The following is a 15,516-nucleotide window of genomic DNA, read 5'->3' as shown; positions in this document are numbered from 1 at the left end:
TAATACAAAAACTTACTCCAAGTGGATCAAAGACCTAAATATAAAGCCAAAAACCATGAAGTCCATAGAAGAAAAAATAGGATCAACACTAGAGGCCCTAATACATGGCATTAACAGGATACAAATCACAACCAACATCAAGAATGAAGAAAACTAAAGATACAAGGAAAAGATTGTTCCAAAGGACTAATGGACCACATCTACCACAGCTTCCACCAGACCGAGTCCAGTACAACTAGAAGGTGCCCAGCTACCACCACTGACTGCTCTGACAGGGATCACAATAGGCGGTCCCAGACAGAGCTGGAGAAAAATGTAAAACAAAATTCTAACTCAAAAAGAAAGACCAGACTTGCTGGCCTGACAGAGACTGGAGAAACCCTGAGAGTATGGCCCCTGGATACCCTTTCAGCTCAGTAATGAGGCCACTCCTGAGGTTCACCCTTCAGCCAAAGATTGAACAGGCCCATGGAAAAAAACAAGACTAAAGGGGCACACCAGCCCTGGGGCAGGTGGGAGGGAACAGGAAAGCTGGTAATAGGGAACCCAAGGTTGAGAAGGGAGAGTGTTGACATGTCGTGGTGTTGTTAAACCATTGTCATACAACAAGGTGTGTACTGTTTGATGAGAAACCAGTTTGTTCTGTAAACCTTCATCTAAAAAGTTCAGTGAAAAAAAGGAGAAGACTTGTCTGAGTAGCTCCAGGGGTCAAAAGTTGCACCAATGGACTATGACAAGAAAGCAGATTTTATATCAGTATATGGAAAATATTTTCCAATAGGAGTCTTTTCAAAGGGATCAAAGCCTGAGTTCCCCATCAATGAGTGACTTCAAGCAGAAGGTAGAGGATAAGCTTCCAGGGATTTGTTGAAGCTATTAAGATTCTCTGATTTTCCGAAAGACTTCTTTTTCTCTCCACATATTGAAATCCTTCCTGCTCTTCAGCACTCAGTTCATATCCCACTGTCTTTTTTGGGTTTGAAGCCCTTTCTCCTACCTCTCCCTTTCCTGTCATTTACATGCAAATCAGCACTCACTGCTTGCTGCCTTGCGTGCTAGATTTTTTCTCTGATAGAATCTTTAGCTCCTCAAGTCGATGCTAAGCTCCTTAAAGAGAGCGGGCCATAACTTATTCATATTTGGTTGTCTCCCCTTACTGGCCTTGCCACAGTGGGTGCAGTATAAACGTTGGGCCCAACCTGCCTAACATTAGTCTAATTTTGGTAGAGCAATTCTTCAACTACATATTAGAGAAGCTAAAACATTTGTTAAAATTTGTTCTCTTTTTAAAATTATAACAAATTTTTAGGTTTAATAGTATCAAAAAACAAAGAAACAAACAAGCAAAATAAACACATTGCTGCTGAGTTGATGCTGACTCATGGTAACCCTTTGTATTACAAAGTACAGCTGCTCCACAGGGTTTTCTTAGCTGTAATCTTTACAGAAGCAGGTATCCAGGCCTTTCTTTCATGGCACCACTGGGTGATTCTGAACTGCTAACCTATAGGTTAGTAGTTGAGTACAAACCATTTGTGTCACTTGGGGACCTTCTAATAGTACCAGCTTCCCTATTTATAGGAGTCCTCAGTGGTGTAAGTGGTTAATGTGATTGGCTGCTAACTGAAAGGTTGGAGGTTCAAATCCACCCAGAGGGTTTCGGAAGAAAGGCCTGCCAGTCTACTTCTGAAAAATCAGCCATTGAAAACCCTGTGGAGCACAGTTCTACTCTGACACACATGGGGTTACCATGAGGCAGAATTGACCCCACAGCAAGTGGTTTGCTTCCCAATATATACCTGATATCTCTGGAAGCAGGAGTAGACATGGACAGTACAAGAGTTGGTAAGATGTTACTGAAATAAAAACTAGTTTGCTGTTCCTTATTAGCTAAGAGTTTTTCCTTCTGCCTACAGACTGATCATTATTATTATTATTTTTTAGGTTGGAAGTAAATTTTTTCTGATGTAATATTCTCTTTTTTTTTTCTTTTTAGAAAATGTCATTTTAATTACACTAATTGACATGGCATTTTTAATAGTATGTTTTTAAGCTAAGATATCCCATATATTCTTTTAAAGAATTAAGCAGCCCTGACAGGCTCAGGGAGCACAACAGAGAACCCCTGAGGGAGCAGGAGATCAGTGGGATGCAGACCCCAAATTCTCACAAAAAGACCAGACTTAATGGTCTGACTGAGACTAGAGGAATCCCGGCGGTCATGGTCCCCAAACCTTCTGTTGGCCCAGGACAGGAACCATTCCTGAAGACAACTCATCAGACATGAAAGGGACTGGACAGTGGGTAGGAGAGAGATGCTGATGAAGAGGGAGCTATTTGTATCAGGTGGACACTTGAGACTGTGTTGGCATCTCCTGTCTGGAGGGGGGATGGGAGGGTAGAGAGGGTTGGAAGCTGGCAAAATTGTCACGAAAGGAGAGACTGACTGGAAGGGCTGACTCATTAGGGGGAGAGCAAGTGGGAGTATGGAGTAAGGTGTATATAAACTTATGTGTGACAGACTGACTTGATTTGTAAACGTTCACTTGAAGCTCAATAAAAATTAAAAAAAAAAGAATTAAGCAGACTTTATTTCTAAATTTTTCTCCTTAAGCCCTGGTGGTACAGTGGTTAAGAGCTTGGGCTACTAACCAAAAGGTTGGCAGTTGAAATCCACCTTCTTGGAAACCCTATGGGAGAGGTCTACTCTGTCCTATAGGGTTGCTATGAGTCGGAATCGACTTGGTGGCAGTGGGTTTGGTTTTTTTTTTTTTTGGTTATGTAACTTAGCATTCCTTCTTAATGAAGTGGTGATATCAAAAAAGAAAATGTTGATAGGATTAGTGGGTAGGCTTTGTGTGTACCCTTATCTAATTTCTTTGACAATTAGATGCTGTTGTTTGCTTTATCATTTGGAATGCCAAAATTATCCTTGAATTGTTCAATAGTTTAAGTACTGCTAACAGTGGTTAAGAGCTTGGCTGCTAACCAAAGGTCAGCAGTTCTAATCCACCAGCCACTCCTTGGAAACCTTATGGGGTAGTTCTACTCTGTCCTACAGCATCCCTATGAGTCGGAATCAGGTTTGGCTTGTTTTTTGGTATAGTACTTAATCGCTTGACTAAAAACGAGCAAATTTAGCATCCTTGGCATTTTTACTGTGGTGATATTTCTGAAGTATTAACTGTGATTCTTAATAACTGCTTTTTTTCATTTTTAATGGAAAACTTGACTTGTAATTAAAGAAACTGTTTCCTTATGGCAAGAGTATGTGAATTTAGGTTGTATTAATTTGTCTGTCGTAGAATACGCTGAATTTCTACACTGCAAAGGAAAAAAGTTCACAGATTTTGATGAAGTTCGCCAGGAGATTGAAGCAGAAACAGATCGAGTGACTGGGATGAATAAAGGCATTTCCCCCATCCCCATTAATTTACGAGTCTATTCCCCACATGGTAAGTGAAATAAAAACACTCCAAATTCCTTTCCTCAAATTCTTACTATGTTCATTAACATACATTATTTGTAGAGAAGATAATTTGTTCCCCCTAAAAGTATTGGGCTTCTGCAGTAGTGTTTGGATGCTGCTAGATGTGGTATGCTGCAGAGTTTATGGCTTCATTACTCGGAAGGCAAGAGGAGACAGCTTTAAAAGAAATCTGAACTGAGTTAATCATTTAGGAATTTTCCTTTATGTTTATTATACACTTGCAGAATTCAGTGGGCTATGCATGAGAACTTCTATTCTTAATACATTCAGAGCTTGCAGAATCATGGAGGTACTTGGTAATATGGTTGAGTCTCCCCCTGTTGGATTTCCTCATGGCCCTGAATATTTATTCTCTTCCAGAGGAATCAATTGTGATTTTTTTACAAATTGTCTGCAGAAACTTATAAACTAGATAATCACCTCGTGGTATCTGATGGGAAATAGCCTCTATTCTTAATCACCTCGTGGTATCTGATGGGAAATAGCCTGTATTCTGACTAAATCTTTAGTGGGACAGATTTTGGCCTTTAAGTCCCTACCTAGCTCTGTTACTAATTCCCTACCCTGATCTTTACTTTTTAAAGCAGAGCACAAAGAGCAGAGGCTCAGTTACGTCTTCCCAGGAGGACTTGGTTTGGTGCCAACTGTGTTGTGTACACAGAGGACAACAGCTAGGTTGGGTTGGAGGCAGAGTTGTCAGTAACCATTCCAGGTCGTGCTCCGTGAGTCTGGTTGTACAGCCTGCAGTCCCCCGTCAGCACCACGATACTTAACACTTTCCAGTAGGTTAAGTGGCAAAACCTCTGTAAATAACCTATGAAGCTTTTGAGGGAAAAGGCAGATCTAACCCTGAGTATTTTTACATTAGAAGGCCCTGTATAAGACTGGCAGATACCATATGCGTTTAGTGTTCAGTGTTTTAGTTGTCACTGCCTAGTTACAGATATGACAGCTCTCTGAGAAAACTGTTATGCGTGCAAATCAGTGCCTTTCAAATTATGTTAACATGATCGTTTGGCATAGTACAACCGTGTCATAAAAATGGAGGAAACTAGCAGCGTTGTTTTGTGTTCTGTATTTGGATTGCTGTTGTTCAGAGGCACAGTGTGCAGAAGCTTGTTTTGTCTCCATTAAGTGACAGATGACTCTGCATTGTTGATGTCACCTAGCGTTCAGGGTGTATGTAAAACTCTCCTGTGCTCTCCACACAGTGCTAAATCTAACCCTTATCGACCTGCCTGGAATTACTAAAGTGCCCGTGGGGGATCAGCCACCAGATATCGAGTACCAGATCAGAGAAATGATTCTGCAGTTTATCACGCGGGAGAACTGTTTGATTTTGGCTGTTACCCCAGCCAATACTGACCTTGCAAACTCAGATGCACTGAAGCTAGCTAAAGAAGTTGACCCTCAAGGTAAGTGTGTTACTTTAAAATTGAGAGGGAGTTACTTTAAAATGTCAAGAGTTTGAGTATATTTAAAGGTAACAAATTCTCGTGACCTGATTTTGTTATTGCTATAACCAGTCACCATTAATATTGTTAATTCTTCTGTCTTTAAAACACTAAAAGAAAAATAACTAGGGAAAATATTTAACACCTATAAAAATAAATATGATTAACTGAGATCTAAGAAAAATAAACATTTTTAAGCCTCATGGACTATTTAAACAAAGTCAATGAAATAAACTTCTGGTACAACACAATTCAGATAATCTTTTTATATTTTTATAAAAGTTAACCTGAATATACTCCCAAGGGAGAATCTTTCTGACTTTTTGTTTGCTTTATGTAAAAGAAGAAGTTCTTTTAGTGCATGTAGGATATTATTTAGTTTATACTTATTTAAGATAAATATATATTGAAAAACCAGGGCATTATCTGTTGTTTGTATTTCAGAGTCCAGGAAAGTCCCTTCTGTATGCAGATGTTTTGATTATTTTTCTTTCTTCTGAGCTTAGTAATAACAGTTTACTTCAGAGACCCCGGTGATGGTCTTCGTGTGCGTCAGTTAGAAGTAGTCATGCAGGAGCACTCAGGGGTGTGCCCTTTGAATACAGAGCCACGTGTTCTCCAATTCTAGGAATTTTTTTTTTAATTATGCTTTTTTTTTTAGGTGAAAGTTTACAGTGCAAATTAGTTTCTCATTCAAAACTGTATACACAAATTGTTTTGTGACATTGACTGCAATCTCTACAATATGTCAGCGCTCTCCCCCTTTCCCTTTCCGCTCTGGTTTCCCGTGTCCATTTGTCCAGTTTTCCCGTCCCCTCCTGTCTTTTTTTTCCTGTCTTCTTGTGTGCTTTGGGGCAGGTGTTGCCCTTTTGGTCTCGTATACTCGATTGAACTAAGGAGCACATTCCTCACATGTGTTATTGTTTGTTTTATAGGCCTGTCTAATCCTTGGCTGAAAGGTGGACTTCGAGAGTGGCTTCAGTTCTGAGTTAGCAGCGTATCCGGTGGCCATGGCCTGGGGGGTTCCTCCAGTCTCTGTCAGACCAAGTCTGGTCTTTTTTGTGTGTGTGTGAATTTGAATTTTGTTTTACATTATTCTCCCACTCTGTCTGGGACCCTCTATTGTGATCCCTGTCAGAGCTGTTGGTGGTGGTAGCGAGTTACCTGGGCTCTTCTGGGCTCAGCCTGGTGGATACTGTGGTTCATGTGATCTGTTAGTCCTTTGGATATATATTTTCCTTGTGTCTTTGATTTTCTTCATTCTCCTTTGCTCTGAACAGGATAGAACAAATAGCTGTATCTCAGATGGCTGCTCATAAGCTTTTAAGACCCTAGACACTACTCACTACAGCAGGATGTAGAACATTTTCTTTATGAACTATCTTATGCCAATTGACCTAGATGTTCCCTGAGATCACGATCCCCAGCCCTCAGCCCCAGTAACTTGGTCCCTCAAGGTGTTTAGATGTATCTAGGAGGCTTCTATGACTTTGCCTTGAACAAGTTGTGCTGACGTCCCCTATAATGTATGTTGTCTTTTCCTTCACCAAAGTTAACACTAGTCTACTATCTAGTGAGTGATCTCCCCTTCCCACCGCCCCCCCATAACCATCAAAGATTATTTTTTTCTGTGTGTAAACCTTTTCTATCTCAAGCTGGAGATAGAAAACCAAAAGGGAAAAAGTTTTTATTTGCATTTCTGTAATGGCTAATGATCACTAGCATTTCTTCATGTGTCTGTTGGCATGTCTGAATGTCTTCTTTGGTGAAGTGTCTGTTCATATCCTTTGCCCATTTTTTTTAATTGAATTATTTGTCTTTTTGTTTTTGAGGTGTTGAAGTATTCTATAGATTTTAGAGATTGGAAACCCTGGTGGCGTAGTGCTTAAGTGCTACGGCTGCTAACCAAAAGGTCAGCAGTTCAGATCCGCCAGGTGCTCCTTGAAAACCCTGTGGGGCAGTTCTACTCTGTCCTGTAGGGTCCCTATGAGTCAGAATTGACTCAGTGGCAGTGGGTATGGGTTTATACCCTTGTCGGGTGTGTTGTAGCCAAATTATTTTTCGCAGTCGGTAGGTTTTCTTTTTACTCTTTTGATGGGGTCTTTTGATGAGCATAAGTGTTTAATTTTTAGGAGTTCACAGTTGTCTAGTTTATCTTCTGGTTTGTATTGTATTTATACAATGTATTTAGGTTTATATTTAGGTCTTCAATCCATTTTGGGTTAGTTTTTATGTATGGTGTGAGGTACGGGTCCTGTTTCATTTTTTTACAAATGAACATCTAGTTTTGCCGGCATGATTTATTACAAAGACTGTCTTTTCCCCATTTAATGGACTTTGGCCCGTTGTCAAAGATCAGCTGACCATAGGTAGATGGATTTACATCTGAGTCTCAGTTCTGTTCTGTTGGTCTGTGTGTCTGTCATTGTACCAGTACCAGGCTGTTTTGACTACTGTGACTGTACAGTAGGTTCTGAGATCAGATAGTGGGAGGCCTCCTACTTTATTCTTTTTCTTCAGTAATGCTTTGCTTATCTGGGGCCTCTTCCCTTTCCATCTAAAGTTGGTGATTAGTTTTTCCATCTTATTAAAGAATGCTGTTGGTATTTGGATTGAGATTGCATTATATCTGTAGATTGCTTTGGGTGGAATTGATAGTTTCACAATGTTGAGTCTTCCTATCGATTAACACTGTATGTTTTTCCATTCATGTAGGTCTCTTCTTTTTGAAATAATGTTTTGTAGTTTTCTTGGTTAGATTTATTCCTAAGCATTTTATATTTTTAGGGGCTATTATAAGTAGTATTGTTTTCCTGATTTCCTTTTCAAAGTTCTCTTTGTTGGTGTACAGGAATCCAACTGATTTTTGTATGTTGATCTTGTACCCTGCTACTCTGCTGAATCTTTCTATTAGTTCCAGTAGTTGTCTTCCGGAATCTTTGGGGTTCTCTATGTATAGGATCATATCATCTGTGAATTGGGATAGTTTTACTTCTTCCTCTCCTATTTGGATGCCCTTTATCTCTCTCTCTCTCTTTTTTTTTTTTGCCTTATTGTTCTAGCTAGGACTTCCAGCATAATGTTAAATAGGAGTGGTGATAAAAGGTGTCCTAGTCTTGTTCCTACTGCAAACATCCGTTAATAATCAGAACCTGGAATGTACGAAGTATGAATCAAGGAAAAATTGGAAATCGTCAAAAATGAAATGGAACACATAAAAAACATGTATATCCTAGGCATTAGTGAGATGAAATGGACTGGTATTGGCCATTTTGAATCAGACAATCATATAGTCTGTTATGCTGGGAATGACAACTCGAAGAGGAATGGTGTTGCATTCATCATCAAAAAGAATGTTTCAGGATCTATCCTGAAGTACAATGCTGTTGGTGATAGGATAATATCCATACACCTACAAAGAAGACCAGTTAATACAACTATTATTCAGATTTACGCGCCAACCACTAGGGCCAAGATGAAGAAATAGAAGATTTTTATCAGCTGCTGCAGTCTGAAATTGATCGAACATGCAATCAAGGTGCGTTGATAATTACTGGCGATTAGAACGCGAAAATTGGAAACAAAGAAGAAGGATCAGTAGTTGAAAAATATGACCTGGGTGATAGAAACAATGCTGGAGATTGAATGATAGAATTTTGCAAGGCCAACGACTTCTTCACTGCAAATACCTTTTTCACCAAAATAAATGGCGACTATACATATTTTTTTTTTTATACATATGGACCTCTCCAGATGGAACACACAGAAATCAAATTGACTACATCTGTGGAAAAAGACAATGGAAAAGTTCAATATCTTCAGTCAGAACAAGGCCAGGGGCCAACTGTGGAACAGACCATCAATTGCTCATATGCAAGTTCAAGCTGAAACTGAAGAAAATCAGAGCAAGTCTGCGAGAGCCAAAACATGACCTTGAGTATATCCCACCTGAATTTAGACACCATCTGAAGAAAAGATTTGACACAGTGAACACTAGTGACTGAAGACCAGACGAGTTGTGGCATGACATCAAGGACATCATCCATGAAGAAAGCAAGATGTCATTGAAAAGACAGGAAAGAAAGAAAAGACCAAGATGGATGTCAGAGGAGACTCTGAAACTTGCTCATGAACGTTGAGCAGCTAAAGCAAAAGGAAGAATTGATGAAGTAAAAGAACTGAACAGAAGATTTCAAAGGGTGGCTCGAGAAGACAAAGTAAAGTATTATGATGACATGTGCAAAGAGCTGGAGATGGAAAACCAAAACGAAAGAACACGCTCAGCATTTCTCAAGCTGAAAGAGCTGAAGAAAAATTCAAGCCTTGAGTTGCAATTGTGAAGGACTCCGTGGGGAAAATATTAAATGATGCAGGACGCATCAAAAGAAGATGGAAGGAATACACAGAGTCATTATACCAAAAAGAATTAGTTGATGTTCAAGCATTTCAAGAGGTGGCATATGATCAGGAACTGATGGTACTGAAGAAAGAAGCCCAAGCTTCTCTGAAGGCATTGGTGAAAAACAAAGCCCCAGGAATTGATGGAATATCAACTGAGATGTTTCAACAAACACATATGCAGCGCTGGAGGTGCTCACTTGTCTGTGCCAAGAAGTATGAAAGACAGCTTCCTGGCCAACTGACAGGAAGAGATCCATATTTATGCCTATTCCCAAGAAAGGTAATCCAACTGAATGTGGAAATTATAGAACAATATCATTAATATCACAGGCAAGCAAAATTTTGCTGAAGATCATTAAAAAATGGCTGCAGCAGTATATTGACAGGGAACTGCCAGAAATTTAGGCCAGTTTCAGAAGAGGACGTGGAACCAGGGATATCATTGCTGATGTCAGATGGATCCTGGCTGAAAGCAGAGATTACCAGAAGGATGTTTACCTCTGTTTTATTGACTATGCAAAGGCGTTCGACTATGTGGATCATAACAAATTATGGATAACATGGCGATGAATGGGAATTCCAGAACAGTTAATTGTGCTCTTGAGGAAACTTGACATAGATCAAGAGACAGTTGTTTGGACAGAACAAGGGGATACTGTTTGGTTGAAATTCAGGAAAGATGTGTGTCAGGGTTGTATTCTTTCACCATACCTATTCAATCTGTATGCTGAGCAAATAATCTGAGAAGCTAGAGTATATGAAGAAGAATGGGGGATCAGGATTGGAGGAAGACTCGTTAACAACCTGCGTTATGCAGATGACACAACCTTGCTTGCTACAAGTAAAGAGGACTTGAAGCACTTACTAATGAAGATCAAAGGCCACAGCCTTCAGTGTGGATTACACCTCAACATAAAGAAAACAAAAATCCTCACAACTGGACCAATGAGCAACATCATGATAAACAGAGAAAAGACTGAAGTTGTCAAGGATTTCATTTTACTTGGATCTACAATCAACAGCCAGGGCAGGAGCAGTCAAGAAATCAAAAGACAGATTGCATTGGGTAAATCTGCTGCAAAAGACCTCTTTAAAGTGTTGAAGAGAAAAGATGTCGCCTTGAAGATTAAGGTGCGCCTGACCCAAGCCATGGTATTTTCAATCGCATCATATGCATGTAAAAGCTGGACAATGAATATGGAAGACCGGAGAAGAGTTGACGCCTTTGAATTGTGGTGTTGGCGTAGAATATTGAATGCCAAAAGCATGAACAAATCTGTCTTGGAAGAAGTACAGCCAGAATGCTCCTTAGAAGCAAGGGTGGCAAGACTGCGTCTTATATACTTTGGACATGTTGTCAGGAGGAATCAGTCCCTGGAGAAGGACATCATGCTTGCCAGAGTACAGGGTCAGTGGAAAAGAGGAAGACCCTGAAAGATGTGGATTGACACAGTGGCTGCAACAGTGAGCTCAAGCATAACAACGATTGTAAGGATGGCTCAGGACCAGGCAGTGTTTTGTTCTGTCATACGTAGGGTCGCTATGAGTCGGAACCGACTCAAGGTTGCCTAACAACAACAACAGTCTTGTTCCTGTTCTCAGGGAGAATGCTTGCAGCTTCTCTCTATTGAGAATGATGCTGGCTTTTGGTTTTGCATAAATGCCCTTTACAATATTGAAAAATTTCTCTCCTGTTCCTATTTTATTGAGAGTTTTTATCTTTGTAATTGAGATGATCGTGTGATTCTTGTGTTTTATTCATGTGGTGGATTATGTTGATTGATTTTTTTATGTTGAACGATCCTTGCGAACTTGGTATGAATCCCACTTTGTCATGGTGTATTATATTTTTGATATGATGCTGAATTCTATTGGCTAGAATGTTGAGAATTTTTACATCTAAATTCATGGGAGATATTGGTCTGTAATTATTTTTTTCTGGTGTCTTTGCCTGGCTTTGACATAAGGGTGATGCTGGCTTCAAAGAATAAAAAAAAAAATAATAAATTAGGGAATATTCCTTCCTTTTCTATGCTCTGAAGTAGTTTAAGTAGTATTGGTGTGAGCTCTTATCTTCATGTTTAGTAGAATTCTCCAGTGAAGATGCCCGTGCCAGAGCTTTTTGTTATTGTTGTCATTGGAATGTTTTTATTACCTCTTCAGTCTCTTCTCTTTGTTATTGTTCTGTTCAGATTTTTTATCTCAGTTTGTGTTAGTTTAGGTAGATAGTGTATTTATGGGAATATGTCCATTTCTTAAAGGTTCTCAAATTTGTTGGAGTACAAACAATATATTTCTTCAATCTCTTCTCTTTGTTATTGGTCTGTTCAGATTTTTTATCTCAGTTTGTGTTAGTTTAGGTAGGTAGCGTATTTATGGGAATATGTCCGTTTCTTACAGGTTCTCAAATTTGTTGAAGTATAATATTTCATAGTATTCTTTTTTTTACTTTTTAAAAACTGTACTTTAGATGAAAGTTTAGAGAAAATTAGTTTCTCATTAAACAACTAATACACAAATTGCTTTGTGATATTGGTTGACAACCCTGTGATGTGTCAATGCTCTCCCCTTCTTTACCCCAGGTCTCTATTTCCACTTGTCCATTTCTATCCCTTGTGCCTTCTCGTCTTTGCTTTTGGGCTGGTGTGCCCATTAGTCTCCTGTGCATGAAATGAATCAGAAAGCACGTTCCTCACATGTGTTATTGTTCGCCCTATAAAAAAATATCTTGTCTTTGAGTTGTCGTTGAGTTGATTCTGACTCATAGCAACCCTATAGGACAGAGTAGAACGCCCCATAGTGTTTCCAAGGAGCACCCGGTGGATTCGAACTGCTGACCTTTTGCTTAGGAGCCAAACTTTTAACCACTACACCACAGGGGTTTCTGTTGGCCCCATGGAACTGTCTAATCTTTGGCTGAAGGGCGAACATCAGGAGTGACTTCAGTAGTGAGTTAAAAGGGTGTCCAGGGGTGTACTTTCGGTGTGTCTCCAGTCTCTGTCAGACCAGTAAGCCTTTTTTTTTTTAATTTGAATTTTCTTCTACATTTTTCTGTCACTCTGTCTTGGACCCCTCTATTATGATCCCTGCCAGAGCAGCTGGTGGTGGTAACTGGGCACCATCTAGTTGTTCTGGGCTCAGTGTGGTGGAGGTTATGGTAGTTGTGGTCCCTTAGTCCTTTGTATTAATCTTTCCCTTGTGTTTTTGGTCTTCATTCTCCTTTGTTCCAGCCTGGATGGAACCAGTAGATGTATCTTAGATGGCCTCTCCCAGGCTTTGAAGACCCCAGGTGCTACTCACCACAATCAGATGTAGAACAATTTCTTTATAGACTATGGTATACCAATTGAGCTAGATGTCCCTCAAGACCATGGTACACAATTTTTTATAGTAGTCTGTTATGATCCTTTTTATTCCAGTTGGGTTTGTTCTAATGTCCCCTTTCTTATTTCTTGTTTGAGTTTTTTGCTTCCTTTCCGGTTTTTCTTTTGTCAGTTTGGCCAATGGTTTGCCTATTTGTTGATCTCAGAGAACCAACTTTTGGCCTTGTTGATTCTTTCTATTGCTTTTCTGTTCTGTGTTTCATTTATTTCTGCTCCGATCTTTGTTATTTCCTTTCTACTGGTTCCTGTGAGCTGTTATTTATTTATTTATTTTACACAGTTCTCTTTCCATTTGTTCAGGTTGTAGGGATAACATTTTGATTTTGGCCATTTCTTCTCTTTTAATGTGTGTTTATTGCTTTAAATTGACCTCTGAGCACTGTCTTTGCTGTGTCCCAAGGTTTTTGGTATGATGTGTTTTAACTCTTACTTGATTTAGGAATTTTTTGATTCCTTATTTGATATTTTCTATTACCCAGTTGTTTTTAAGTGTGATGTTATTCACTTTCCTATTTTTCCTTTGCTCTTTCTTTTATTGATTTCTACTTTTGTGGGGTTGTGATCAGAGAGAATGCTTTGTATTGTTTTGATGTTTTTGAGGCCTAAAATGTGGTTTCTTCTGGAGAATGTTTTGTGTGGGTTGGAAAAGAATGTATACTTTGCTGCTGTTGGGTGGAGTGTTCTATGTATGTCTAGCATGTCAAGTAGGTTGTTTGTGGCCTTTAAATCTTTTGTGTCTTTGTTGAGTTTCTTTCTAGATGTTCTGTCCTTTACCAAGAGTGGTGTGTTGACATCTTCTACTATTATTGTAGAGCTGCCTATTTGTCTTTTCAGTGTTGTTAGCTTTTTTTTTTTCTTAATGTATTTTGGAGCCCTGTTGTTGGGTGGGTAGATATTTATTAGGGTTATGACTTCTTGGTGGATTGTCCCTTTAATGGAAACCCTAGTGGTGGTGTAGTGGTTAAGAACTACATCTGCTACCAAAATGTCAGCAGCTTGAATCAACCAGGTGCTCCTTGGGAACTCTGGGGGGCAGTTCTACTCTGACCTGTAGGGTTGGTATGGGTCAGAAGCAACTTGATAGCAGTGAGTTTTTTTTTTTTTTGTCCCTTTAATGATTATGTAATGTTCTTCTTTATCTTTTATGGTGAATTTTGCCTTGAAGCCTATTTTATCTGAGATTAGTATTGCCACTCCTGCACTTTTTTAGTAATTGTTTGCTTGATGTATTTTTTTCCATCCTTTGATTTTTATGTATTTATGTATTTCTGTCTAAGGTGTGTCTCTTGTATACAGCATATTGATAGGTCGTGTATTTTTATCCATTTGCCACTCTCTGTCTCTTTACTGGTTTGTTTAAGCCATTTACATTCAGTGCGATTATTGATAGGTAAGAGCTTATCACTATCATATTGTTCTTTTTTTTTGTAGTGCTGATGTTTTCTTTGTTCATCATACTTTTCTGAGCTGAGTTCCTTTTGTTTGTGGATTTTTTTCTGTTTCATTATTATAGATTTTGTGTTTACCGAGTCTTTATGCTCTTTCTTCTGATAAGTAGGTTTATTAACTTTTTTTGTTTTCAGACTGGAATATCAATTAACCTATCTTCAGGTTTGCTGATTGTTTCTTCTGCCTGCTCAAATATGCTTTTGAGCCCCTCTGGTGAATCTTTGGAAACCCTCTTGGCGTAGTGTTTAAGTGCTACAGATGCTAACCAAAACATCAGCAGTTCCAATCCACCGGGTGCTCCTTGGAACCCTGTGGGGCAGTGCTACTCTATCCAGTAGGGTTGCTATGAGTTGAAATCGACTTGATGGCAACAGGTTTGGTTTTTTTGGTTTAGTGAATCTTTATCTTGTTATTTTATTTTTTATCTCCATAATTTCTATTTGGCTCTTTTTAAGAATAATTTGTATCTTTCAAATGATATTCTCTATTTGGTGAAACACCATTTTTATACTTTTCTTTAGTTCTTTAGATATGCTTTTGTTTAGTTCTTTGAACATATTCAACATAGTTGATTTACAGTGTTTGTTTAGCAGCTTCAGTATCTGGGCTTCTTCGGTGACAGTTTCTACTGACTAACAGTTTTCCTTAATTAAATTTTGATTAAAATTAAAACAAGTGCATGAGAGCCAAGTTATGACCCTGCATATATTCCACTTGAATTTAGAGGCCATCTCAAGAATAGATTTGACACATAGAACACTAATGACTGAAAAAAAAAGAAAAAAATGAAGACCAGATGAATTGTGGGATGACATCAAGGACATCATACACAACAAAAGCAAAAAATCTTTAACAAGGCAGGAAAGAAAGAAAAGACCAAAATAGATATCAGAAGAGACTTAAATTTGCTCTTGAACATAGAGTAGCTAAAGAAAATGGAAGAAATGAAGTAAAAGAGCTAAACAGAAGATTTCAAAGGGTGGCTCAAGAAGACAAAGTAAAGTATTATGATGAAATATGCAAAGACCTAGATTTAGAAAACCAAAAGGGAAGAACGTGCTTGGCACTCAAGCAAAGCTGAAAGAACTCAAGAAAAATTTCAAGCCTTGACTTGGAGTACTGAAGGATTCTATGGGCAAAATATTGAATGACACAGGAAGCATCACAACATGATGGGAGGAATATACAGGAGTCACTGTACCAAAAAGAATTGATTGACATACAACCATTTCAGGAGTTAGCATATGATCAAAAACCGATGGTTTTGAAGGAAGAAGTCCAAGCTGCACTGAAGGCATTGGTGAAAAACAAGGCTTCAGGAATTGACAAAATACCCATT

General features: G+C 38.8%; 1 protein-coding gene across 8 annotated transcripts in view; it reads left to right on the top strand.

Annotated features, from left to right (window-relative positions):
* The window catches only part of DNM3 (dynamin 3), a 735,481-nt gene that overhangs the window by 177,613 nt on the left and 542,352 nt on the right, over nt 1–15,516 (top strand). For all 8 annotated transcript variants that reach the window (XR_007516879.1, XM_049881209.1, XM_049881210.1 and 5 more), the window contains exons 3-4: nt 3,306–3,455; nt 4,702–4,905. Coding sequence is in view for 7 of the 8 variants with exons in the window: in XM_049881209.1 (XP_049737166.1) it covers nt 3,306–3,455; nt 4,702–4,905 (354 nt within the window). In the remaining variant the exon portion in view is untranslated. The remainder of the gene's footprint in view (nt 1–3,305; nt 3,456–4,701; nt 4,906–15,516) is intronic.

Source organism: Elephas maximus, chromosome 3 (assembly GCF_024166365.1).
Source record: "Elephas maximus indicus isolate mEleMax1 chromosome 3, mEleMax1 primary haplotype, whole genome shotgun sequence".
In the NCBI taxonomy this organism is placed as follows: Eukaryota; Metazoa; Chordata; class Mammalia; order Proboscidea; family Elephantidae; genus Elephas; species Elephas maximus.
Note: the sequence above shows the minus strand (reverse complement) of the source record. Positions and strands in the feature narration are given on the sequence as shown.